The sequence below is a fragment of the Mirounga angustirostris genome, unplaced genomic scaffold (genome assembly GCF_029215605.1).
Source record: "Mirounga angustirostris isolate CCGP_5_RB_7025 unplaced genomic scaffold, mMirAng1.0.hap1 SCAF_6, whole genome shotgun sequence".
NCBI lineage: Eukaryota > Metazoa > Chordata > Mammalia > Carnivora > Phocidae > Mirounga > Mirounga angustirostris.
In genome coordinates this window covers 99,967,810-99,995,521 of record NW_026991714.1, presented here as the reverse complement: position 1 = coordinate 99,995,521, position 27,712 = coordinate 99,967,810, and the positions used below count along the sequence as shown (strand labels likewise).

General features: G+C 45.9%; 2 protein-coding genes across 4 annotated transcripts in view; one reads left to right on the top strand and one right to left on the bottom strand.

Annotated features, from left to right (window-relative positions):
* Window positions 1-545: 545 nt before the first annotated feature.
* On the bottom strand, window positions 546-25,405 carry EIF4EBP2 (eukaryotic translation initiation factor 4E binding protein 2). 2 transcript variants are annotated; one of them, XR_010412464.1, is made up of 4 exons: window positions 25,261-25,405; window positions 7,898-8,083; window positions 5,906-6,922; window positions 546-4,397 (listed from the first exon to the last, which is right to left on the bottom strand). XR_010412464.1 is itself a non-coding variant. In XM_045878000.2 (3 exons), the coding sequence occupies exons 1-3, from the start codon at window positions 25,403-25,405 to the stop codon at window positions 6,891-6,893; spliced, it is 363 nt and encodes a 120-aa protein (XP_045733956.1). In that variant the 3' UTR covers window positions 4,739-6,890. The 2 variants fall into 2 exon arrangements, 1 of the variants encoding a protein (XP_045733956.1); XM_045878000.2 differs by lacking the exon at window positions 546-4,397 and having other exon boundaries at window positions 4,739-6,922.
* The window catches only part of LRRC20 (leucine rich repeat containing 20), a 140,030-nt gene continuing 137,501 nt past the window's right edge, over window positions 25,184-27,712 (top strand). The window contains exons 1-2 of one of the 2 annotated variants that reach the window (XM_064594747.1): window positions 25,184-25,314; window positions 25,949-26,003. The gene's annotated coding sequence lies outside the window, so the exon portion shown is untranslated. Of the gene's footprint in view, window positions 25,315-25,629; window positions 25,766-25,948; window positions 26,004-27,712 lie in introns of those variants that run through there. The other variant, XM_064594750.1, reaches the window with a different exon arrangement.

Genomic DNA, 27,712 nt, shown 5'->3' with positions numbered 1-27,712 from the left:
TCTGAAGCCTCAGAACTAAACCACGCCATTGTCTGGACGGGAAAACGTTTCCTCAAGTCCACTTTTACTCTGCCGACCTCTGTTCACATCTCCAACAGGACAGAATTCTTGTTCGCAGTATTGATACGTGGGACTCACTGGATTAATAATAGCAAGGAATTGGAAGCTCCTGCAGCACAGCCTAGTTTAGGACCTCCGAGGGGATGCATTTCTGACAGGTGCCCCTCGGGGCACAGGCAGCCCTCATCGGAAAAAGGGAAAGCCGCTGTCTGCGCTTCCATGAGGCTGGTCCGAGGAGAGAGGAGCCTGCCTACCTGGTGTGTCCGGCCCCCGCATGCACCTGTTCACCACCACGCTTCTGAGGGAAGGGACAGGGCATCTCGCTGCATCTCTGGGCCAGACGGACAAAGCCCGTGCTCTGCCAATGCTGAGAACCGCCCCACGAGGTGGCTCACCATCTCTGCCCATTTACCTCACTGGTCGAGACCCTCCACATGTGAAATCCACAGGGTTTCCCCCAAAATGTAAGCAAATCAGAACACAAGTTGATACTCAAGATCTTTATTGATTTAACTGTAACAGCAACCATTGGTGAGAATTTAATTTTTCCCTAATTTCCAAACACCTGCTGGTTTAGGACAGTTACCAAAAAAAAAAAAAAAAAAAAAACCCACACCAACAAAAGTGATCACGGATTCACACGGGACTGCCTCAAGACCGCATGGTGTCCTCCGCTCTCCATCCACGATGGTGAAATGACGGGAGGGGCGGGGGGCGACCACGTCTAAGGGGACGAAGGGAAGACCAAAGAAGTAACGGCAGTCTCCACTTTTCCGTTCAGTGGATGGAACTGGGCCACTGGCGGCACGAAGACAGGGAAGGGCATTTGTTTTATACAGAAAATGTCTTAAAGATGCTTAAAATGGACCCCTAGGCATGTGAGTGTCCTCTGGGCTCTCCAAGATGCCTCCTTTGAGGCTTGCCCCTGGGGTACCCAGGTGGGAAGAGGCGGGCTCCCTCTTTGGGGGAGGGAAAGGCACTGGCTCATGGGACTCAGTGGTTTGGCCACGGCCACCAGGAGCAGGATGGCTTACTCGGACAACTCGTCCTTAGCTCGTGTTCCTCCCCACCCTCCTGGTTTCAAGTAAAAATTACCCTTGGCCTGGGCTTGGTTTTTTGTTTTTAAAGATTAAGATGGAGAGGAAGGGGATACACCGGGGGCAAGACTGGCTATTCTGGGCTAGATTCATGGAACTCTCTGTTAGAAGTGTCCAGGAATTTGGGGGGTAAGCACCGGCGAGAGCTCCCTTTGGAAATTTCAGCGTGGCCACATGATTATCAAGCATTGCAGCATCGGTTAGCCCCCTACACTTAGAAAGGTGGCAGAGTAAGAATTTAAATACCCAGGGAACTGTGTTTCACCTAGGCAACATTTCCCCCGGCCATCCATACCGTGTGGTTGGCCCAGGCTGCAGGCAGAGTTGTTAAGCAAAGAGAAACCACAGACCATCTGAACAGGAACTCAAGAGACCTCTTAAATCTAGTTTTGCCACAAGGTATTCACTTCTAGGACCAGCCCAGAGAATGAAATTTAAATTCCAGAGGGTGGGAAAGGAGACATGAATGATTGCTTGAGAAAATAAGTTTGTATCCATCTCCTTAGTCTTTTGTAAGAAATTCCTGAGCTAGCCTCAAGGAAACCTCAGTGCTAAACTGGAAAATCCTTACTAGAACAGGAAATGCCCCTGGGGAATAAGCATTCAAAAGAATCGTGACCCAGTTGCCTCAAGATCTGATTTCATCCTTTATTAAAAGCTGAGAGGTTAGGACACAGGAATGGGGGGGCGCGGTTAACCACACCCCTTTCCAAGTCCAGACAGACACTGCCCTCCCAAAGAAACCGTGCTTCTTTAAAATGATTACCCGGTCCCAGATGTCATGGGTGGGTAAGTGATTGGGTTTCGCAGATTAATAGACAGCTGCTGTGCCTGTGGTCCAGAAACATGCCTCGACCGGCAAGTTCCGGCCCAGATGGAGAGGCAGTGGACCGCCTCTCTGCGGGAGAACTCAAAGGGCCCGGGGCCCTGGCTTCAAGCAGCCAAGATGCTTGACACGCCATCGAATACCCAAGAAGGGGAGAAAGAGTAAAGAGCCCGTTTCTGGGGTCCTGCTGCAGCACAATGAGCCCCTCCTACCAGCTGCCTCGATGGCACGCGGGTCGTGCGCCGGCTGAACGGCGGGCTCTGGGGACAAGCCACCCAGGCAGCAGGCTTCATGCTGCCACAGCTGTCCGCACCAAGGTCGGACGGTCCCAAAGAGCTGGGGGCCCAAACGCAAAACGAAAGACCATCTATTGTGGCTCTGCCTCAAAAGCAGAAGGAAAAAGGCAAGTCAGGGGAAAGTGCTGTGAAGAGGAGTCCTTCCTCGTGGAGGAAGTGCCCTTGTTCTTACGGCTGCCTCAGCAGCAATGCTTCTTAGTCAAGTGCACGCTCCACCAAGCAGGGCCAGAGAAGAGGCAGAGCATAAAGCCAGACAGGAACGTGCATCCTGAAGATGTCTCGAGTCTCTAAAACGTGGCTGGGCATGGGCGCCAGACGCCCAGGAGAGGCTCCCTAGGAATGTGTTCGACTGATCGGCTCTCTTTAAGACACATCTCTATCAGGAAGCCCGGCCTGAGGCGGGCACCCAGGTAAGACACACACTGGATTCAGAGGTGCAATCAAGCACCGACAGACATTTCTAATTCCCAGATGGCCCCCACTGAACTGAGAAGTGGCTTCTTGGGTGAGCCACCCGACCCAAATCTGTTTCAGCTCGTATGGCTGCAGAGACCAGGTACCAACACCTGGACTCTGACAGGGGCCTGGCTTCCAGATGCAATCATCTACTTCACCCTGAATCCAAACCGTGAAGCTTTCATTCAGCCCGGTAACCCAACATCTCATTCACATTTCTTCCTTTGCCTTAACAACCCTGACTCCAATTAGGTCCGCTTTAGTGGCTGAGTTAGAAGGATCCAATTCCCTTTCAGTTCCTGGCTCACGGAGATGCAAAGACGTGGTGCGGAGTCTGAGAGACACAAAGCCTAGGACTCGCCCCGAAGCATCCTTGCACTGCTGGTAGCCAGGCAAACGTAGAGCTCTTTTTATTCTCTCGGGAATCGTCATTTCTTGCCCCCACTCTCCAAACCAGCAGCTGACTTTGGGGAAAGAGAAGAGTGTCTGTCTTCTCTTCAGTTTGGAGATGCAGTAGCAACATCTCTTTGTGTTATCTAGTTTAACCTACCCCCCTGTTGGACTGACTTTATCCTCTGTTGGGGGTGAGGTGATTTTAAGGTAGATCCTCACATTCTTTGATACTGCTCCCCTCACAGGTGGGTGTCACTGCCCTCCCCTGTGTGTCGGCCAGGCTTGGGGGTTGCTTCTAAGGGACACAATAGGGAAGAGGTGATGGTGTGTGCTTTCAGAGGCCGTCATGGAAGGCACTGCAGACTCCTTCTTGCCCTCTCCCTGGGGTCACCTGCTCAGAGGGGAGCCAGCTGTTCTGGTATGAGGACACTCGCGCTGCTCTACACAGAGACCCGTGTGCACAGAACGCACCAACAAGCCACAGCGCACGTAGAAGTGGGTTCTCCAGTCCTAGCTAGATGACTGCAGACCCTGCCGACATCTTGATGGCAACTTCTGGCGACCCTGTGCCAGAACCATCATGCTAAGCTGCCTCCCAATTCCTAACCTCCAGAAGCTGACAGAAAACATTTGCTCTTTCAAGATTTCAAGTTTGGGGGTAATCTGTCACACAGCAGAAGATAACTAATACAGGTGGGATGACAGAATTCCAGGCTTGACAGCCCAATACCAAGAAGCCAGCTGCTTGACAGGGTGCTCCTGAGGACGTTCAGCTATTTAAACAGAATATGAAGACGTGGTGGTCTCAGCAAACCATACTGTACAGACAGACCAAGACAACGCGTGTCTCCTGCTGGAATTTGGAGGAACGAGGTCATTTCCACCAAGATGGATTGTCCTCAGAGGTTCAGAAACACGGTTTCCTCATAAAAAGAGCAAATGATCACTAAGATTTTAAGAACCATCTCACTCAGATGGTCCCCTAAGGGTTCTCCCTCCCCAAGAGAAAGCCAGGAGAGATTATTCATTCTTCTGGATCTGGCTCGCCCTGAAAAAATCATTCTTGAGGCATGGCACAAAGGTGTCATCTGTTACAAGTTAATCTGTTGCCTTGTGAAACGATCTTTAAAATGCAGGTTCATGGAGATCAAAGTATCTCTCATAGCAGTGGCCTCCAGGAAAGGACACCAACCAGTAAGGAGGGCCTTGCAGAGAAGACTGAAGGAGCAGGCTGCTGCTGTATCACACGGCTGACACTCCCTGCAAAAACTAGAAAGATGGCCTCCGATTAGGGAACCGTGTGCAGAGATTTCCCAAGATGGCAGAAAAGGGGAAAATGGCGCCTTGACATCACTCAAGCTGGCATGTTTTAAATTCATTCCCCGCTGTTCAGCGAGTCCAGATTTTCAAGTGCAGCAACAAAGATCAAGAAGAGGCGCTCTTCTGCTCACTGCTCGACTACCTGGAGTTGGAACCAGGTTCCATGAATGCCAAAGCCAGCTATGAAGAACGAGAAGTCTCATGCCCAAAGAATCAAGCTCCCAGGGGACAAAGGGGTCCTGAGCAAGCTTCTCATGCAAATGACGGTGCAACTGAACTTTTTCCAAGAGTATGGAAAGCGAAATTTGGGAGTTTAATTAAAATCAGAACAGGGATACATTACACAAACAAACAAGGAAATATTTTTTTTGATCATCAATTTTTGAGACTGAAAGCCTCCCCCAAATTTTGGAGATCCAGCTTATTCCTGAGAAACATCAACCATCACAGAAGGTTCACTCTTTGTACTATTCACATTTTGTAGTAGAAAACAGAACAAAGTTCCTTGGACAGCCTTCCTCTCTTCTGTCTAAAATGTGTTCATAAACAGGGTCTTTTCATAGTTCAAAAGAAAAACAAACAGCTTTCTTTCCTAGCCAGTTGGCCTGTTACTCTCACCCTGGGATGTGGTCTCTTAATGAGAGGGTTCAGGGCACCAAATGCGACCAGAAATTCCCAGGACACCAGCGGCTACTTTACTTGTCGTTCTATGAGGACAGAGGTGTTAGTCTTTCTACAAGGTGGTCACTCTCCCGGGATTATTGTGCCAGTCAATAGTCGGGAGGGTGAGGGGGTGCATGAAAAAGCAAACGGGGAGGGAAAGAACGAGGCGCTCGTAAACAAGCCATGGCAAGGCAGAATGGTCCAGTTTGACACACCACCCACTACAAACTGCAAACATGCACACCCAAAACTAGAGGGAGAAGCAAAGAGCTCGTCAGGGACTCAGGGAGACAAAGGATGGTGACAGGGAGCAGCAGACTCGCCCATGGACATTTCTCACCTTCCTAACACCGGAAGATGTGTAATTAAAAAGTTGCTGTTCAAAATCGTATTGAAAACATATCTAAAAATAGGTCTGTAGTCATCTTAAAAATAAAAGATCACTCCTCAGATAAGAGGAGTGAGATATTATCAGATACCAACACTTGAGGTATCTTTGATGTGTATTTGAAAAATGGCCTGGCAGAGAGAGAGGTGGGAGGGAGGGAGGGAGGGAGAGGGATAACGAGTATGATGGGGAAGGCAAGACAATGGGGAGAACCCACTTTCGAGCCCATGCTTATCTATCCCAGGAGCCTCAGCAGGTCTACAAAGGAAAAAAGTTTGGTTCTTTTCTAAGAGCATTCTGAAAGTCACCCTTTAAACTCAAACTATAAGACACTGCAATCAGAGACAATGAATATCCCAAAGCTCGGTGGACTAGAAAGCAAGGACTACTGAGTCTGAGTACCCACCTGGTTCAGCACGCTGCCCAGGTCATTCTTCAGGGTCACCCGGCAGAACGCTATGAACCAGGCCTCCCCCCAGGTGCCTGTCGCTTGGGTAGGCCTGTTGCGGGAGCGGGGAGCGGGGAGCGGCAGAATCACCCTGGTGGCTCAGATACAAGGGGATGGGGGGCAACAGGGCACTAGCAGGGAGGAAGGAGGAGAGGAGAGCCCTGCTGCTTCCCAAGGACTCCCCCCTCAGGTGGGGCTCACACCTTTCTGCACAGATGTGCTAAGTGAAGGACTGGGAAGCGGCGCTCGAATATCAAAGACAGAAGACACCCCTGCCAGAGGAAGGAGGGGAAGTGGACCTCAGAAAACGTCGCAGGGTGATGCTAGCAGAGCTGTACAAACTGCACTCTGGCCTGAAGGACAAACAGCTCAGGGTACGAGGGAGAGTGGCTCTCCTCTCCATTACCATTGCCCTCTGATGGCTGTGAAGACCCGACACTCAGACTCCTACAGCTCTGAACCACAGGTGGGAGAGACAGGGAGGGCAGACAGAGGGTCAGGACACGGACAATGCTGAACCCACCACACCTCTGTGTCACTTCCCCAGACTTCCCAGCCAGGCAATTGTTGGCAGGTTGATATTTGATTTGGGATTTTTAAAAAATGGGGGGTAGGGGGAGGACAGGTTTTCTCAACTGTAAAATAACTACGGAAGCCAGAGTTTAACTGCTTTCCTCTGTGGGCTGCTTAGGTCTACGGAAATATGCCAAGGATCTTGGATCAACTCTGTGTAACTGGGAAGGGGGGCAGGAAACAGGGAGGGGAAATGGTCAGATGAAGCTCATCTTCGCATCATTTGGCACCCAGAGGAAGGAAGAGGAGGTCTCGGGGGCTGCAATGGGACTGCTGGCTGCCCCTCTGTCCGTTCACTGTTGATCCGATGGGCCCAATCCGGTGTATACAGCCTCAGCACTGCTGCTTTCCTGCTGCTCCTGCGGGACGGTCAGATGTCCATCTCAAACTGAGCATCATCCCCTAGGAAGAATCAAGACAAGTTTAGCCCCAAAGGAAAAGCCAAGCAGCTCTGTCATTCCTCTGCATGAGGGTCAAAAAAGAATCCAAACTCTCCCATTCTCTGCGGCCTTAAAACAAGTAATTGCTTTGGCTGGTCTTTTTAATCTGGAAAAAAAAAAAAAAGAATGGCACTCAAACAACCCACAAGGAGTTGGATTTGGGGAAGAAGATCCAAGTGAAAACTTGCCTAGCATCCCTCTGGCTACAGGCGGCCCCAGCGGGAGCTCCTTGCCATCTATCATGTCGGCAAACTCTTCTGGAGGCTCTGAACTTTGGCCCTGCTCTCAATCAACACATTGTCCAGAAAAAGCTCATTTGGAATTTGAGGAGGCAGAATGCTGGCTCCCGCACAGAGGTCGGGGAGTACAACCCGGGGCGAACCTCAGGAGCTGGCCATTTCTACTCCCTCTTCTGCTTCCACAGAGACAGAGTGGACTCCTTACTCAGCGCACGCGCGTGTGTGTGTCTCTGTGTGTGTGTGTCTGTGTGTCTAGGTATCATAGGCAGTCCTGGAAAATGCGGGAAACAAACCCTATTTCCCCCTGCACCACAAAAATGACATTCTTCTTGTAAGAAATAGATCTATTTCTGAAAGGCAATGGAAATGGGGCCTGTTCAGTTCTATTCTATGTGTTACTCCTAGTCCAGTACAGCCCAGGCAAGGCAGGACTTGAGGCCTGGCTCAAGGACTCATCTAAGGATTTCCTATGCCCTGAGTTTGGATTTTTCCCCGCTCCCGGATTAGATTCACTTATGATTTAGAACCTAGGATTTCCAGAACAGTTCAGTAAGCCTTGGGTGTTGGGAGCTGGGAACCTTAGAGACCTATAAACGAATGTCGGTTGTAACTGAGGCATCAATTTTTCAACCTGTAGCCGACTGACATTTGAATTCCCAGGGCTACCCACTCGGCCCCCCAAATTGGCGTTCTCTTACCAACTGCATGCTTCCTGTCATGATTGTTCAAGTTGTTCAAATTGTTTACTTCTACTTTGGAATCTTCGATTAAGGTGCCAGGGCTGGTGACCCCTGGGATATTGGGCAGATGGCAGGGCGGGGTCTGAGCCATAGGAGAATTGCGACGATCCAACAGAAACTTTCGATCATAAATGATTCGGGTTCCTGGAAAACAGGGTTCAAGAGTCTGAAACAAATTAAGGGGCTATCAACATATAATAAAATCTTTAAAAAAGGTTGAGGGGGGGCGCCTGGGTGGCTCAGTCGTTGGGCATCTGCCTTCGGCTCAGGTCGTGATCCCAGGGTCCTGGGATCGAGCCCCGCATTGGGCTCCCTGCTCCGCGGGAAGCCTGCTTCTCCCTCTCCCACTCCCCCTGCTTGTGTTCCCTCTCTCATTGTGTCTCTCTCTGTCAAATAAAGAAATAAAATCTTAAAAAAAAAAAAAAAACAACCATATAATATTACTGGGAATTTATTTTAAATTCCATCTAAACCTAACCCTTGAGGGTTCACAGTTCAAGCAAAAAGGATAAGCTTTCTGTTCCCTGCCTGGGACCAGGCCCCTCTGCTGGAGGAGCGCCTTTTCCTCCTCTTCCGCTCATCTTTAAGGCTCAGCCCCAACATCACTTCCTTTACGGAAAACCTTTAAAAAAAAAAAAAATTCTTTCCCGCATCTTACTCCATACATATCACCTATTATAGGTCACCTGTTTATCGATTTGCCTCTCTAAAGCCTGTGACTTCCTTATGCCAGGTCTTAGTTCTATGTGACCTTGGTTCTACCATTTAGAAAGTTTTAAATGAAATAATAAACAAGTGAAAAAATCACCAATAGATAGATCGCTGCCTTTAAGTTGAAGGCTTTCCAAAGGCACTGAGACCACCATTCTTCCCAGACAGAGCTGTGGTAGAAGCTGGACCCTTCTCTATTTTACAAAACAATCTGCAACCCAGTAAGTACTACCAGAGTGTTTTACAACAATCCTTCTGAAGACTGCATTTGACCTGACGAATAGTTAAGAAAATCTACTGCTTCTATTTCTTCTGTCATGGTCAGCCCAAGGTACAAATGGCTATAAACAAGATCTAAAACTAAGCGACAATTTAGAGATGCTTGATGATGGCTTAGTGTAGCGGACGCCTGGGGCTCTGCTCCAGACCCTAGGAGCACAGCTGGCTCAGTGGTCGAGGACATGGCCACTATTCAGTGATGTCTGCTGAAGGAGGGGAGAAAGGGGGAATGGCCACCCAGCACCCCTGTCTACAGAACAAAGGGATGTGGTCAGATTGAGGCATCTTGCTCACACTAAGATTAAATCCAGAGAAGGAAAAGGTTCAGGCATGTAAGTTAAAAGTAGTAGTATATGAAAATTAGATTGTGCACGAAGTTACCCACTTAAAGAGGGAGAATCTAAATACTCCTGCCTGCTGGTCAATGCTTACAGATCCTCAAGTGAAAGCACTCCTTGTCATAAGGAGAGTCTGGTTCAGGCAGATTTCCTCAAATAACATGTGACAGCTACATCCCCGGAAACAGAAGAACAAAACAGCTAACCAATCTACCTGAAATGTGAGGAAGCGAGTGGAAAAAAGCAAGGCATCTACTGCAAGAAGAATGGAAATTCTGGAGTCTTCCCAAAGAAGGAAGGAGATGAACATTTACGCTAAAGAGATGACCCGGACATCATGCTAAGTAGCTGGAAAATGGATTACAAACTCTGGTTTTCTCGGGATCCATATCACAGTAGTACCATGACAGTTTCACGCAAATGCTAGTAAGTCATTTCTTTCCAACTAGATGGAAAATAAGAGTCAAACTAGTGGTTTCTAGGTGAGAAAATGGCCAAAAAAGACTCCTACCCTCCAATTTGCCCCCCCGCCCCCCGCATCCTTGCTTTTACAACCAGAATCAAGTGCTAAACACATTCTCCTCTTGGTACTACAAAATCTGTCACAGGAAAGAATGACTCAGTGTCTCCGAATGGAAGCAATGTTCTCAGATGGGCATCCATTAGCACATGTAGGCATCTCAAAACAAAACCTTTAAGGCTTTCAAACCAACTCCAAAGGAGATCAATTTTTTCTTACTACCTAGTTCTGTTACAACTACACTGCATACACAATCATATTTATGATTTATAAGAGGTGAAAATAAAGTATCTGGCTCTCAGGCTCTCCATGATAAAGTACTAAGACAAATGCCGTGCCATATTTGGCACCTATTAGGACAGTATATTTTTGCAGGTATCTGCACCAGAATCCTCTGGAAAGCTTGTTTAAAAATATTCTACCTGAATCAGAATCCCTGGGGCTTCGAACCTGGAAATCCCTATCTTTAAGTTCCTCGGGCATTCTCCTGTTCATTAAAGTGAGGAACCCAACTTCGGAGCCACCTGGCTGGCTTGGTGGGTGGAGCGTGTGACTCTTGGTCTAGGGGTTGTGATTTCCAGCCCTGCACTGGGTGTAAAGACGACTTAAACATAAAATCCTAAAAAAAGAAAGAACCCGACTTCAATCTTCTACCAAAAGCCTAGTAACAGTGATCTGAGAATAGACGAAATATGAAAGAAATAGTAAGAGAAGAGGATGACGGAAGGGGCTAGGGGGGTCACTTTGACAGATGAAGCGGACACCCAGAAAGTGACTTGATGGAGCTCACCGAGCAAACGAGAGGCAACACTGGAACCGAGCCCCTGGTGTGCGGACTCCCAGCACAGCCTGCTCTGCACCCTGCCTCTTTGCCCGGGACGCCCAGAGTAGGGCCACAGTGTTGGAAGTGAAAGGAGTCAGACGGTAACTGCCACTTACGCATGAACACTGGGGTGAGAAGCGGATGGGCCGCCCCGCTGGTCCCCCGAGTGCGGCTTCTCCAGAGGCACGCAGTAGGATGGTGGGGCCGTTACTGCCCCCTCGGGAGGGCGACAGACACTGGTAGAAGCAGTTTCTGTTTTTCAGTTTTCTAAGTTTGCCAAGGCCTGGGTACTTATGTATTTTAGAAATTAGGTAATCTGCTTATTTTTGCTTACAGAACAGAAATATGCAGTTTTAAAGATTACGCGAGCAGGCAGGTCCTATAATCCAAGTTCATTTCAGAATAGTAAAGGGGGCCTCGCTGGTAGTAAAAGGGGATGCTGGAGAGGATCATCTCTGAAGGACAGCATGGCACAAACCAGGTCAACAGCTCTAATTACTGTTACCTGTCAGCTCTTTCATTTTGAAGGCTAAATGAGGCAGGCAAAGGCTGAAAACTTCACAGAGGAAGTCTCCGAGTCCTACAGTGGGCTAGAATTATCTTCCTATCTTTACTTTTAGAATAACTGAGAGGCAAAGGCCCACAGCTCATTTATGACAGGCCTCACACCATAAACCTAACCTTAGCAGAGCACCTCTTCATGCCTCCCTCCAACCCCCGGAGAACACTTGGAAAAGTTGGAAATCATTCGTCCCCAGTGGAAAGGAGACACAGGTCTTATGTCCTGTCTCAAATACAATTTTAGGACAAGGAAAGTAAAAAATCTACCTTCACCCTCTTTGCTTTGAAAAATAAGAACTGTAGTAACAACTTAAAAAGGCATCTGGAAATTATGAGGCACGAGTCATTTTGGATAGCAGAAAACAGTTTAACTTTCAAAAAGTGAATAATGCGAATTATTTTGGATGGAAGTTCTTCTTGTACAGATTTAAAACTTTTTACCACCTTAAACAGAAAACAATCTGACCCTTGCTTGATGAACGGGGGTCACCATTCTGAAGATCACTTCATAAACTATGCTGTGGCCTACGAACTCTGGGAGCCTAGGCGCTTTATTTTCCTTCCACTGTACAGAATTCAAATAGCCTGCAAGTGCCCCTTTCCTCATTGTTTCCTCCCTATTAGGCTTGAGAACACCCCCTTTCTCCCCAAGTCTCAGTCAGCTCGGGCTGCCACAACAAAATACCACGGCTTAGGGGCGCCTGGGTGGCTCAGTCGGTTAAGCGGCTGCCTCCGGCTCAGGTCATGATCCCAGGGTCCTAGGATCGAGCCCCTCATCAGGCTCCCTGCTCAGTGGAGAGCCTGCTTCTCCCTCTCCCTCTGTCTGCCACTCTGCCTACTTATGCTCTCTATCTCTGTTAAATAAATAAATAAAAATCTTTAAAAAAAAACAAAACCAAAAACCATGGCTTAAACAAATCTATTTTCTCAGTTCTTGAGAATCCCAAGATGGAGATGCCAGCATGGTCTGCTTCCGCTGAGTGAGAGCTCTCTTCTGCGTATGCAGACCACCACATTTTCAATGTGTCCTTAGGTGGGGTGGGGAGGGGGGAGGGAGGGGGTAGCAAGCTCCCTAGTGCCTCTTCTTCTAGGGGCACTAATCCATCATGAGGGCCTCATGACCTCATCTAAACCTAATTACATCCCAAGGCCCCAGCTGCAAAGATCATCACACTGAGGGTTAGGGCTTCAACTTACGAACTTGGGGAAGAGGGGTGGGGGACGCACAATTCACCTATCCTAACCCGATGCTTCTTCTATCCTTGTAGGGACTTTGCAATCAGCGATTCGCTTATTAGAACACTATGTAAAATAAAGAGCAAACGGGCTGGGAGGGGGATGGCTTTCCAGTGAATAAAAGGAGACTTAGTGGAAGCACTTTGCATATTTGCTGTATCACCTCCACTTTTGTTCATGCCTAGGTTTCAAAAGAGTGAGGTTTCACCATCAGATATTCTTAAACTAACATTTCAACTTGCAAGTCAGAACAAGATTATTCTTACTTCTGCAGTATGCCAAGCTTGGAACTCTGGGGATGAGGCGGTGAAAAACAATGCACAGGATGAAAGGAAGCTTTCTATTTCTAAATTATATATTAGCAATAGCATATGCATTAAAGAACTGTAATTTGACCAACTAGGAAATAAGCAGTACAGAGTCTACCTAAATGTGTGAGATATAAAGGAAACTTTGAAGAACTTCTACGACGTTGCAGAGGCGATAAAATCCATTTTTTTTACAACTTTCCTGAGATGTAATTCACATATAGTTCAAAGTGTGTAATTCAACAGTTTTTAGCAGATTCACAGAATTGTGCAACCATCATCGTGATCAATTTTAGAACACTGCAACCATCCCCCAAAAGATAACCCATACATATCGAGCAGTCCCCCTCCACCCCGGCAGCCCTAGGAAACCACTATTTTCTGTCTCTACAGATTTGCCTATTCTGGACATTTCATATAAATGGAATCACACAATATGTGATCTTTTGTGACTGCTTCTTATACTTGCATGTTTTCAAGGTTCATCCATGTTTAGTATTTCTCAGTACTTCATTCTTTTTATTGTCAAATATTCCATTACACGTATATATCACATTTTATCAAGTAATCAGTTGATGGACATCTGGGTTATTTCCACTCTGAGTAATGCTGCTATAAACATTCATGTACCTATCTTTGTGTGGACATATGTTTTCATTTCTCTTTGGTAAGAGTAGAATTGCTAGATCATATGGTTAACTCTGTGTTAAATCTTTTGAGCAACCACCAGACTGTTTTCCAAGGTGGCTGCACCATTTTGCATTCCCACCAGCAGTATGTGAGGGTATACACATGGCAGCCCACACTTGCTGTTTTTTATTATAGCTATCTTATGGGTGTGAAGTGGTATCTCATTGTGGTTTGATTTTTTTAAAGTTTTTATTTAAATTCCAGTTAGTTAACACAAAGTGTAATATTAGTGTCAGGTGTACAATATAGTGACTCAACACTTTTATACAACACCTGGTGCTTATCACAACAGGTATACTTCTTAATCCCCATCACCTATTTCACCCCTCCCCCCACCCATCTCCCCTCTGGTAACCATCAGTTTGTTCTCTATAGTGAAGAGTTGGTTTCTTGGTTTGCCTCTCCCTCCCTTTTTCCCCTTTGCTCATTTGTTTTGTTTCTTAAATTTCACTGTGGTTTGATTTAATTTGCACTTCCCTGATGGATAATGGTTTGAACATCTTTTCATATGCCTACTGGCCATCCCAATGGACATCTTCTTTGGAAAAATGTCTATTCAGATCCTTTGCCCATTTTCTAGTGGGTTGTCTGTTTACTTTTGAGTTTTAAGAGTTCTTTATATTTATGAATACGTGTCCCTTACTCATACATGATTTGCAAATATTTTCCCCTATTCTGTAGGTTGCTTTTTCCCTTATTGGTATTCTTTGAAGCACAAAAGTTTTTAATTTTGACAAAGTCCAATTTATGTCTTTTTCTTTTGTTGCTTGTGCTTTTGGTGCCATACTCAAGAACCTATTTGCTAACCAAGGTCATAAAGATTTGTGCCTATGTTTTTTCCTAAAGGCTTTATAGTTTTAAGCTTTTACATTTAGGTCTTCGAGTCATGGGGTCCAACTTCAGTTTTTGTGCGTGGATATCCAGTTGTACCAGTATCATTTGTTGGAAAGACTATTTCCCCCCATTTAATTGTCTTGGCATCCTTGTCATAGATCAAATAGCCGTAACTGTACGGGTTTATTTCTAGACTCTCAATTCTATTCCACTGATCTATGTTTATCCTTATGGCAGTACCATACTGTCTTGATTTGTAATAATTATTGAAATTGGGCTATTTTAGGTCTCTTAAAATTCCGTATTAATTTTAGGGTCAGCTTGTCAACTTATGCAAAGAAGCCAGCTGGAATTTTGACGGGACTGTGTTGAACGTGTAGATCTGGGAAATACAGTCATCTTAAGAATGCCGTCTTCCTGGGTGCCTGGGTGGCTCAGTTGGTTAGGCGTCTGCCTTCAGCTCAGGTCGTGATCCCATGGTCCTGGGATTGAGCCCCACACTGGGCTCCCTGCTCGGTGGGGAGTCTGCTTCTCCCTCTGCCTCTGCCCCTCTCCCTGCTTGTGTTCCCTCTCTGGCTGTGTCTCTCTCTGTCAAATACATAAATAAAATCTTAAAAAAAAAAAAAAAAAAAAAGAATGCCGTCTTCCAGTCTATGAATGTGGAATGCCCTTCCATCTATTTAGGTCTTCTCCAATTTCTTTCAACAATGTTTTGTAGTTTCCACAGTATAAGTTTTGTGCTCCTTTCATTAAATTTATTCCTATATATTTTATTATTTTCATGTTGTTAGAAATGGAACTGTTTCCTTTTTTGCATTGTCCATTGAAAGTGTACAGAAATACAATTGGTTTTTGTATACCAGTCTTGTATCCTGCAACCTTGCTAAACTCAATTAATTCTAGTAGTTTTTTAGTGGATTCCTAAAATACATTTGGTTGTGAATGCAAACAAAGCAAATTAATTAGAGGACACCCTGAAGAACTGGAATCTTAAGGGTTGCCACTAATGTTCTCAAATATGGCCAGGGAAAACAGGAGCACAAAGGACAGCATTTTAGGTGTTTGAATTTTAGATCGCTGCAAGCTAAAAAAGTTTCACTGTAGCAGATAGAGAGCAAAAGTGGGGAATCAGCCTGTCAGTGACTAAGGATCTATGGTGTGATTCAAAAGCACCTGACCATTCAAAAAATCAAAACTACTCAAAGAAAAACATTAAGATTCGACTATGAACAAAATGGCAAGAAAAAAACCTTTGTTTCCTTTGTTATATATTGTGTTTACCATGAGATTATATTTATTCCAAGACAAAAACTAAAAAACCTACAATACTCAAGGTCTCTTATACATATGCATGCACAGACATCTATTTTCTAAAGTAAGAACTTGCTGGTAATCCACGTTTCATCCAAAGAGCCCGCCACATTTATGTCAGGCCCGTTTCATGTCAACCAATGCAGCCACAAGTAACTAGAAGTCAGTTAATCTTAAATTCCTGAAAAAGGAAAACAAAAGACCATACAAGACATACCTTGAATATAACATTAAAATGGCCCGCGGGGCGCCTGGATGGCTCAGTCAGTTAAGCGTTAGACAGCTTAATTTTGGCCCAGGTCATGATCTCAGGGTCGTGAGATTGAGCCCCGAGTGGGACTCCATGCTCAGCAGGGAGTCTGCTTGAGATTCTCTCTCGCCCTTTGCCCCTCCCCCGGGTGTGTACTCTCTCTAGAAATAAGTAAAATCTTTAAAAAAAAAAAAAAAAAAGGGAGGGCGCCGTGATTTTGATCATTTGATGGGAGTGTTAAAAAAAAAAAAATTCTCTATTTCACCTTGACAAAGGACGCTTTTCCTTCCAGTGAGTTTTCCATTTCGTTTTCTATAAAAATAATCATGCCCCTTGGATTGAACCAGACATGGGACTCAATCCCAGGACTCTGAGATCATGACCGCCATGAAAAGTTAAGAACCAAAATATCATATATGCTATATACCAGATCTCACAATTTGTGATCAAACTATAATAAAAGCAAAGAAGAATACTTATAGGAGAGTATGTAAATGTTGCAGGCCCTGATACTGTCAAAATAATGGAGAAGTTGACCTACCAGGGAAGTAGAGACGGGATGGATGGTACAACTTTATATAACGGAGAGCTAAATTGACAGATTGTGCCTGGGAGGTTTTGACTCTATTATTTTACATTTTAAAGGTAACTATCAGAAGAACCAGAACCGATAATACAATTTACAAAAACTGATAAATGGAGAAGGGAGCGGAAATGAGAGGGAGAAAGTAATGAAAGTGTTCCAGATTACTCATCTTCCATGACAGGGAATCAATGGTATTATCTAACATTAACAAGCCAAGAAATTGTGGTGCACATGTATGTACAGCAACAGCGGTAACCAATAAAAGCACTAGAAACAAAAACCGTTAAAAGCGGTTGTCTCCTGGCATTTTACTTTGCATTTTAGGTGCTTCTGTTTTTCTTTCTTTTTTTTTCTTTTTAAGGATTTTATTTGTTTGTTAGGAGAGAGAGAGCAGGAACAGGGGCAGAAGGGGAGGAAGAAGCTGACTCCCCGCTGAGCAGAGAGCCCAATCCAGGGCTCAATTCCAGGACCCTGGAATTATGACCCAAGTCGAAGGCAGCCACTTAACCAACTAAGCCACCCAGGCGCCCCTTTCCATCTTATTTTTAAAATGTGCATATATTACTTCAGTCTACATGTTTGGACTTCAGAACAAATAAGAACTTTAAAATCTTTTAACATTAGACATTTATAAATTTTCTTCATCCCTTAACGACCAGATACTAAGATAAATCTAATACCTTGACCCCATTGCTTTCTAGATGCTGACATTACCAGGAAAACAGTAAAAACAAAGTTTTCAAAATGGCAAAGACCAAGAAGACCAATGAAAGAGGCCCAAAATTACGCTTACCAAGATGGTTAGGTATGTAAACGAGGTCATTCAAGCCTAAGGGTCTCTTTCAAGACCAAGTAGCTTAGTTTAAATAATTAATCCAGGGATTATGCTATATACTTTCAAGAAATTGTATTAACTTCAAATTAAACCACCTAGAGAAAGCCCACTGTAATGTGGTTAACTGAACAGGGTAGTCATTACTATACTTTCATAGGGTCCCCAGCATAAAGTTCTGTTTAACTATGGCTGCTTCCTATATTAGAAGTAAGCATCTATTCATGCAAAATGACAGCTCAGAACAAGAAACATCAAGTAACTTGCCCAAATTGCATAGCTTGAGTAAGCTGGTGACAAGATTCCTCCAAAGGCTAAGATGGACCTTCACCCCCACACAACAGTGTTCAAGGAGGAAGGGGGAGTGTGGAATTAAACAGGGCTTCCCTCAGGGGACTCTCTCCATCCAAGAGAAAATCTTTCTCAGCAAACCCTTAGCAGACTTTCCCCTACATCTCATTTGGCCAGAACTGGGTCAGATGCACAACAGACCAGACACTGGGGGAAGCCATGACTGGTAGCCATGGTGCATATCCTGGGGCTTGGCACACTGCCACTTAAAAAAAAAAATGTCTGCTTAAACATCTATTCTTCATGGAGACTCTGGATGAAAAGACAGACTCCTAAAAAGCTCTATGCCAGATAACCCAGAGGAAACTAAAAGCTGCCTAAGCCAGCCCCCTCCAGGGAGGTTGATGGTGGCCAAAATACATTCAGTGTGGGCCACCATCAAATCCCTAAAGTGCTAATAAAATCAAGAGAGGGGCAATTTTTTACATCAACAGAAGGTACAACTGGAACCTCAGGATCTTATAACTTAGTATGACCAAAGTACTATGGCAAATGGGAGACGTCTAAGGTTTGTGAAAAGCCAATCCTACTGTCCTTTGTTTAACTCTAAGTTTCAATAACTGGGAACAACGACTTCCAAGATATTGTCAAGGGATGGCTCCTGGCCCTGTCACTTAGGACACAGTCATCACAGAACACACGCCTAGGCTGAAAGGGAAGTTGATAATGACTGTGTTCCTACACTGAAGGTCTAGTGTTAGGAGAGCCTTAGAGAACATCTGGCAAAAGCCTGTCATTTTAGACATGAAGCAACTAATATCCAGAGAAGTTAAAAGTATTTGTGAAAGGACACATAGTGACCCAGGAGTCAGGAGAACAACACAAATAAACTAGGTACGTTAAGCAAATCTGGTTCTCTCGAGTCTCAGCTGCAACATGAGTTGAAAAGATTATCTTTTTAGCTAGTACCAGGTCCAAAATGGTATACAAACCACGAACTAATATTAAGTAAATGTCAAAATTATTTTAAGTCTGTCTAGCCCTGACTGTCAGAAGATCTGGGTGATAATAAAGTACATCCAGTACGTCCATTTCTATTTTTTAAAAATATTTTATTTATTTATTTGAGAGGGAGGGGGAAAGAGAGGGACAAGCAGACTCCCCGCTGAGCAGGGACCCAGACACGGGGCTCAATCCCAGGACTCTGAGATCATGACCTGAGTCCAAGGCAGATGCTTAACCGACTGAGCCACCCAGGCGCCCCTCAAATACATCCACTTCTGTGTGGGCTTAAACATTCATCCCAAAATAAATCATCTCTACAAAAATGCCTCACTCTGATTCCAGGAAAATGCTGACTGGATCTGCCAGGTTGCTGACTGTGTCCTGGATCAGTTCTTTGGATTAGATTTCACAGATGTGGTTCAGCCTCTGTCTGTAATACTAATAATTAACGAAGGATCACTGCTATTGGGTATGGGGAAAACATTCAGATTCAAACTTGGCTTTCATTCCAACGGTCTGCTTTCTTCCAAAGTTCCCTCCTCTTGGGCACTTATTTAAAAAATAAAAATAATGCCTATCTATGAACATCTTCCACTTTTCAAGTAAGGAGCTTGAAGTCTACCAACCAAGTCTGTGAGAGGCAAGAGTCGGCTAGAGAGCCCTGGTCTAGGTCACTGTTTTTATCTACTGCCTATTCGTGATTCTAGGAACTTACCTGACCAGAGAACAGTTTCATTTCAACCTACAAGCAGCCTGACTCTAACATAAACAGTCTCTCGGGGTGACACGGGCTCCTCTGAGGCCCAAACGATTAATTACGACATCTTAAGATGAAGAATCACAAGCCTCTCACGCTTTCTGAAAAGTGTCTCTTAACACCTAGACAACAATGGTCTACCTTCACCAGTAAATAGTCAGCATTTCTGCTAGAAGCAGCAGGCCATTTCTAAAATAATCAGAATTGAATGAGGCCAGTATTACCTTGATTCTAAAACCAAAGACATCACAAGAAAAATACAGACTAATACCTCTTCTGAATAGAGATGTAAAAATCCTCAACCAAGTATTAGCACAACAAATTTAGCAACGCATAAAAATGATTATATACCATGACCAAGTGGGATTTATCCCAAGAATACAAGGCTGGTTCAACATCCAAAAATCAACTGACACAATATGTCATGTCAACAGGATAAAAAACAAAAATCACACAATCAACTCTATTTAAGTAAAAAAAAAAAATGCATTTGACAAAATCCAACCCCCTTTCATGACAGAAACACTCAACAGACTAGGAAGAAAAGGGAACTTCCTCAATCTGATAAAGGGTATCTATGAAAAACCCACAGCTAACATCTTACCTAATGGTGAAAGACTAGATGTTTTCTCTCTAACACTGAGAACAAGTCAAGGGCATCTGTTCACACTATCTTGCCACTTCTGTTCAACACTGTACCGAAAGTTCTAGCCAGAGCAATTAGACAAAAAAAATAAAAGGCACTCAGATAAACCACGGAGACATAAAACTATCACTATTTACAGACGACATGCTCTTGTCTACTAAAAATCCCATGGAATCTACACGAATTGAATTGCATTCTCCAGTTCATTTCTCCTTGCTTGTTAAAGTTTTTACTTTCTTAAACCACTCAATGAATTGAACAGCTTCTGTTTGCCAGGGCATTCATCCTGAAGATCTGAAAGATTTACTTAGATGTAAACACTCAGGGATTTCTGAGCTTTTGGCTTCAATGGCCCGAGAACGGGTGCAGGGGACCTTTAAAAACTAGCCACCCATAGGATGCACAGCGGCTGCCTGTTAAAACACGGGTTCTAAGGGGCCTTCGCAAAACCAAGTTCCACGATGAACAAATTTGAAAATGAGAGTCTAGGCCTTGCCTATTCAGTAAGGTGAATGACTCCAATTCTCAACTGACTTTTGTTCTATTATTTATAAATGGAGTAACAAAAATCGTTTAAATATTACATCGTTCATAAAAAGACCTGGAAGCCAAAAAAAAGTTCTGCCGCTCACCAACAAACTATTCTCCTGCTCAGGCTGTATTCTTCTCCAACCAGATGAACTAGCTTACTCCACATTAACTGTACCCTATCTGATCTGCACATTTTTACACACACACATAATCAAGCCTACAGTGCAGCCAAACCACGTAAGACGCCTCCTTTTTTTTTTTAAAGTAGGTTCCACACCCAACATGGGGCTTGAACTCACGACCCTGACGTTAAGAGTCGTGTGCTCTACCTACTGAGCCATCCAGGGACCCCTTTGCAAGACCCCTCTTAGAAAACTGTTGTTAAGACTCCAGTCGTAAGTCTTTCCTGAGTAACCCTGCTAGTGTCAGGTTACAGAGTCATCACTTTTCGCTCTTCCTATTGCCCACAACAGGCCTCAGCGAGCTGAAGGAGCTGTGCACAGGGCCTTCATACATGCTACACTATCGATTTGTAAGAGCTGTCTTCCATGGTCAGACTGCATCTGACTTAGGACAGGCAGAGGCTTTCAAACAGTGCATTGCTATATGCTTTGAGGACGTAGACTGCTGCCTCCCCCAGGCTCAGAATTCAATCCTTTTTTTTTTTTTTTAAGATTTTATTTATTTATTTGACAGAGAAAGACCAGCGAGAGAGGGAACACAAGCAGGGGGAGTGGGAGAGGGAGAAGCAGGCTCCCCACTGAGCAGGGAGCCCGATGTGGGGCTCGATCCCAGGACCCCGGGATCATGACCTGAGCCAAAGGCAGACGCTTAACTGACTGAGCCACCCAGGCGCCCCAGAATTCAATCCTCTGTGAGCAAAAAATGCACCCAACATAAAAACTGAAGTACATCTTCTTTAATATATACTTTGGCAGCTGATGAATATGAGACCTCAGCTGAATCTCCCACAGAATGACAAACATGTTAATAATTTGGGTTACTCTGAGATAAGTAAACGCAATCTTCCTCAAACACAAGGCAGAGGGACTGAACACCTTTCATTATGCTTTTCATGTACTTCTCCCATGTCATAAGGAAGTCCTTTGGTTAATAACGAAGCTAGGGAGCCAAGTAAGTACATTTGTTGGTTCAGAAGGTTTTGGCCTAGAATAAACTCAACCCAAGGTCATGGAGTTAGAAATTTCACAACAGTCAGAAACTGACCTTCCTTCCCCAGATCTACATAGAGCTCTATTCATCTCCCAAGAAGGGAACCAGGTCAAAACTTTGGACTCCTCTCAAATACTCTTATTTTACTATAGCTCACTCCAAGAGGATTATTTTCCCTTCTTCCTACCTTCTTTATTTCCAGACCCTTGCAATGGCCTTCAGGTAATTCTGACCCAGCGAACCCATCACAGCAACTCTCCAGCTGGCCGAGGAAACAGCAGCACGAACAAGATTTTAGACCATCACAGTTAGTTCCCCGCTGGCACTCTTGTTATGGCAACAGCACTTTTCCACAGCTGATGAGGATGTTATGCAGGAAAAGAAAGGCAGAAAGAAGGCTAAAGAGTTCTCTCTGTTTCTGTTCGTTTCCCAGAGCACAACACTCCTAGAAGGAGAAAGTTCAGAACTTACGAGAGCATCAGGTGCCTTCCAGCTAACCAAAGTGTTATAAAAGTGAAGACAACTACAGTAACTTTCCCTTCCATTGAGGCTAGATGTAGCTTCTCAAAGGAAGAGCCAAATAGCATCCTCACTCCTCCACAGGCAGATAAAACAAAGTAAAATAAAATCCAAGGGCATTTTTTTTTTTGCCTTGAATTTACTCAACAAAAATGTTCCTCCTCCTTAACAATGAAAACAGGTAGGTACTCTTCTAGCAGTTTGAGAAATCCAAAGGTCAGAGCAAGTCCGTTTCCACCCACCTCTCATTTCCTAAACCATGAGAAGGCAGTTTTGAGAAACCTTCCCAAGGGGTAGGCTGTAACCTCTGATCCCCAAAAAATGAAGAACTCTCAAAGGAGAAGAAATCATAAGTTCACTATGTTGTGAATGTCCCTGCCCAGTCTGATCATTTAGGGCATTCAGCACATCAACTGTTATCTTGGAATACTGCCAACACGTGTATGACACTCCAGAAGGTTTCCAGAAGTTTAAGACAGGACATGCTAATCCCCTTCCTTCCCACTAAAGAGAGATTTCCCATGCAAGCTTACTATCATTTTTCTTAATGTTTTCACACCTGAAATGTATGTTAGCACTGGATTCTATACGGTTTTTTTTGTTCTAAAACAAAAAATCTTATCAGTCCCCAACCCCCTTCAAGATTTTAAGATCACTGAGAGCAAGGACTGCATTTTCCTACTTTGGTTTGTGGTGCTCTTTTGTGCAAAGCACTGCACTAGGCCCACAAAACTCATTTAAAATACCTAATCACATTAATTCAGGTGCCTGGAGGAGACCAAATAACAAAACTATCTTCCCGGCTCAATTATATGGTGGGAGAGAGAGGAACGTACAAGAGAGATGAGCAAACCACCAGAGGAGGGGAAAGTTTCCAAAGGGGGAAATATTAAATCAGTAACTACTGCACATCTAAACAGCACTGAGTTAAGAGTGATTAAATCCAATCCCAACAGTGCTATATCCTATAAACGCATTATGTTAAGTCTTCGTGCTAAAAATCCAAAGATTACAACCTGCTCTACCAATAAATACAAGTTCAATGTAATAGATGAGCTAAGATGACAAGTATTTAAATCTGAAACAAAAAACTGTGTACAGAAACTATCGGGAGACAGGTTAAGTGATATTTGAGAAAGCAGTAGTGACTGTAAGTTGGAAGGAAGGGTAAATGAATCAGTATTTCTGGCAGAATCTTTCTAAGCACTTAAGGAACTAATCCAGACTATGAAACAGGCTTCTATCTTTAAAGCAATGTTTAAAGACTGTGTCCTTATTTTAAAAGCAACGTAGCTTGGCTGTTTGAAATATGCCCGAAAGGTACCCCCTCTGTGGCTCTTCCATCAGGGGAATAATGATTAATATATAGCTAAAAGTTCAGTTCCTTCCCCGCATAAATAATAGCTGAGTGCAGTTGTTAACCATGACATGTTCTCAACGGCTAGAAGCGCGGGCATTTACTGACCAGTACCACAAAGAATTTTGCAAGAAGTTATAAATCCCTTCCTATCACCTTGGAAAACAGTACCCATTTCTTAAAAGCTGTCAGCTCAAGTTCAGGACAACTCTATCTGGAGCAGATACTGGTCTGCCAAAATCTTTCACGATCAAAAAGCAGGATCGAAGCATGCTCAGGGGCTGGCCTTGAACAGATCAGGTCACGAGGGAGGGTTCTCCTCACGGAGTCATCCCACTGTCCTGCAAAGTTAAAGCCTCTCTAAGCCCAGCTATCCAAAAACTCTGATGAACTCCTCCTGCTTGGGTCATTTTAAAGTCTTCCAAGGCAGCCACCCGTCCCCTAAAGTGGCCTGGATGGATTCCTCTGTAGAGCTCTCTCCTCATTTTTATCCCTTGTTGGCAAAAAAGTCTTCCTACTCTGTGGGCCTTGCTATTGTGCAACCAATTCAAGGATCACCCGGGCCTAACTGCACCGGATTGGTTGTAGTTCAACTGGTGAGCCCAGCCCACAGGAACGAAGCTAGCCATCTCCTCCGGCAGAGGCTGCCAGCAAAGTTCAACCCTCTAGAGAGGCCACCCCAACACCAAAAGAAGGCAAAGTTCCGAAGTTAAAATGAAGCGCCATCCCTTCAATAAGGTCCCACAAGATTGCTCTCTAGTCCCCTCCCCCTGAAGAACAGCCCAGTCAGGGAACACACAACCTTTGAGCTCCCTTTTCCCGTGACAAATTCAACGTGGTTCACCTCCACCCCAGTGTTCTTCCTTGTAAACAGTTCCTGGTCATACTTCGAAAAGCAATGCTCGGAAAACTCTCCCTGCGCTGCCCTTCCCCAGAACCAAGCAATCCCACCGACCCGGGTGCCCTTCTTGCCAATGCCCTCCTCATCTATCCCCAAAAGCGTCACCGCCAAAAACCTATCGTCAGGACTGCCAGCGTTCTACTACCCCCACGTCCTTTCCCTTGGCTATTTCTTGAGTATTATTTTATCATTCTCTCCCCTAGCCTGAGCCTGGGGACTCCCCGCCCCCCTCTCGTGGGGCCTCGTCCAGCAAGTAAACAATGCTGTCAAAGCAGGATAACGCTGGGCGAGGCGTCCAAACTCTACATTCCAGCCTCCTCCTGCCGTTCTAAAAGCAGCAAAACAAGTCATCGCAGAGTCCCAAGAGCGAAATACTCTGCCTGTTCTTTCTAAAAAGGCCCGGGACAGAGCTCCAAAATCAAGCATTAATGTGCACAAATGCACGACAGGCAAGAGGCAGAGGCAACGCAGAACGAGAGCCAGGCCAAGTGTAGACGAATCGGCCCAGGAGGAGGCAGAGGGGGGAAAACTGGGTCGAGCGGGGAAAGCTGCCACGAAGCGGGAACAAGGGCTCCCCCCCCACCCCGCCCAGCGACGGGAGAGCCCCGTTCCCAGAGTGGGCGCGCGCTGAATCGAGTTGCAGCCAAAAGAGAACGCAAAGTTAAGGCTCCCGAAAGCAGTCTCACGGGGGCTTTGGAGGAGCTGGGGGGCGGGGTTGGGGGGCTTTGGCGGAGCTGCGCTTGCGGAGGCGGCCACGCTTGGACACGCCCTGAGTTAAAGGCCCGCGGCGGGAGGCCGGCGAGGACGCGGCGGAGGAAACGGGCTGCAGGCTCCGGGCCGCGGCGGGGCGGCCGGCGCTCACCTCCCGGCGTGGTGGAGAAGAGCGTCCCCCCGGGCGTGGTGCAATAGTCATGAGGTAGCTGCGCGGCGTCGCTGATGGGCACGGTGCGGGTGGGGATGGCGCGGCTCTGGCTGGGCTGGTGGCCGCTGCCGGCGGACGAGGACATGGCTCTGCGCGCGGGCTCTCGGGCTTTGTCCGGCGGGCGGGTAGGCGGGGGGCGGCGGCGGCGGCGGCGGTGGCGGCGGCGGCTGGGGGCCCGGGCTGCTCCGGCTGCTCCCGCGGGCGGAAGGGCGGGCGGGGCTGGGCGCGCTCCGCTCGCTCCTCGCTCGCTTCCTCTCGCTCCCTCGTCCCGCTCCGCTCCCGCCGCCGCCCTCTCAGCCGCCGCCGCCGCCGCCGCCCGATCCTCCGGCCTCCGCCAGCAGCCCCAGTAGCAGCAGCAGCACCAGCGGCAGCAGCGGCGACGACGACGACCGGAAGCGGGCGAAGGCGGGAGCCAGAGGGAGTTCGGGGAAACGGGTCGGCGGAGGTGACGTAAAGGGGGCGGGGCGAGGGGCGGGGGCGGGGCGAAGGCGAGGGGGCGGGGCCGCGGGCGGGGAGGGACTGAAGTCCGGCGGGCCGGCCGTGAGTCCGACGGAATATACGCGAAGTGTTTGTGGGCCGCGCGAAGGTAGGTGCGGAAAACTTAAGTGGGCTTTTTTTCCGATTGCAGGTCCACACCACTTTACTTGAGCCAACTTCCGTTCTCTAGCCATCTAAACAAAAGTGTAATTTTACTTTTAATTGCTCCATATTAAGTATAGGCGATGCATGCGCCATGTGTTAGAAAAAAAAATCAGAGCTGAAAGGTTGTAAACCACTGTCTCCCAGTTTCCCAGTTCCCCTTTCCCGGGGAGACCACGGGTGCCAGCTGTATACTCGTGTATCCCTCCAGAGACAGTCCCTATATACACACATAATGCAACATATAAACATTAAGAAAACAAAGAGATTAATAGCTACCCGTGTCGCCAGGATGAGTACTGTGTTAGAAGGGAACTGGAACACAGGGTAAGGTTAAGAACACGAGGTACCTGAAAAATCTTGATTTGGAACGCTCTTCTTTCCTCTAGGGGTTCTCAAACTTTTCAGTCTCAAAGTTTACATTCCCAAGAATTACTGAGGATCCCAAAGAGCTTCTCTTTGTGTGGTTTTATCTAGTTGATAATCACTGTATTAGAAATTAAAACAGATTTAAAAAAAATGTTCATTAACTTATAAAGTTAATGTCATTACATGTCAACATATTTTTATGTTAAAAATTCTATTTTCCAAAACAAAAAGAAATTACTGAGAATAGTGGCATTGTTTTACATTTTGGCAAACATTTTTTTTTTTTTAAGATTTTATTTATTTGACAGAGAGAGACATAGCAAGAGAGGGAACACAAGCAGGGGGAGTGGGAGAGGGAGAAGCAGGCTTCCCGCAGAGCAGGGAGCCCAACGTGGGGCTGGATCCCAGGACCCTGGGATCATGACCTGAGCCGAAGGCAGACGCTTAACGACTGAGCCACCCAGGTGCCCCTTTGGCAAACATTTTAATGTCTGCTTCGTAGAAGACAGTTGCAGCCTCACGTCTGTTTCTGCACTCGATCTGTTGTGATGTGTTATTTTGGTTCAAGTATGTGAAGGAAACCTAGATTCACACAGGTAAGTAGATGAAAAGAGGAAACCTCACAGAATCTTGGAAAGGGCCTCAGGGACCCCCCCCCCCCCCCCGCAGGGACTTCCAGACCACATTTTGAGAACCGCTGCTCTAGGCAGCACTGGCTCTGCCCACAACATACCCAGAATGGAATTGGCAAGAGACTCATGGGTACCACCAACACAGCTAGCGTCATTCCCATTTTGCAAATGAGGAAATTGAAGCTAAGAGATATTGAGTGTTTCGCCCAAGGAAAACAGCGACTACCTCACCACTGAGAGCGCCAAACAATTAGTAAAGACACAAACAAAAGAACTTACACAGTGAAGCAAATATTGTGATTGGTGGTCACATTGGGCCAAAGCACGACATGGAACTGATTTTGTGGTGAGTGTCCAAAAATTCAGGAAGAAGAACCCCCTGCCTGCCCTGCAGCAGGGGCAGAGTTGGAGGGGACTGAGCTCAACCTTGAAAGATTCCATGGTTCTGTGGTTTTGCATATGTCAAAACAAGGACAAGGCTCCTGGCTGGCTCAGTAGGTGGTGGAGCTTGGGACTCTTGATCTCAGAGTTGTAAGTTCCAGCCCCACCTTGGGTGTAGAGATTACATAAATAAATAAATCTTTTAAAAAGGAGAGAGAGAGAAGGAGGCACTTTCTAGAGGAAGGAAAAGGTAAGATACTAGTTTACATCTGTGTAAAGCTTACAGACTGTGTGATTACAACACGCACTCCGCCTTGATCTCTCTCTTTTTTTTTTTTTAAGATTTTTATTTATTTATTTGAGAGAGAGAG

Coding starts and splice junctions, on each gene's coding strand:
- EIF4EBP2 (XM_045878000.2), bottom strand. CDS start 25,405: ATGTCCTCGTCCGCCGGCAGCGGCCACCAGCCCAGCCAGAGCCGCGCC. Junction 8,084..25,260: donor CTTCTCCACCACGCCGGGAG/GTGAGCGCCGGC, acceptor CCTGTTTTCCAG/GAACCCGAATCATTTATGAT. Junction 6,923..7,897: donor TGACAGGAAGCATGCAGTTG/GTAAGAGAACGC, acceptor GATTCTTCCTAG/GGGATGATGCTCAGTTTGAG.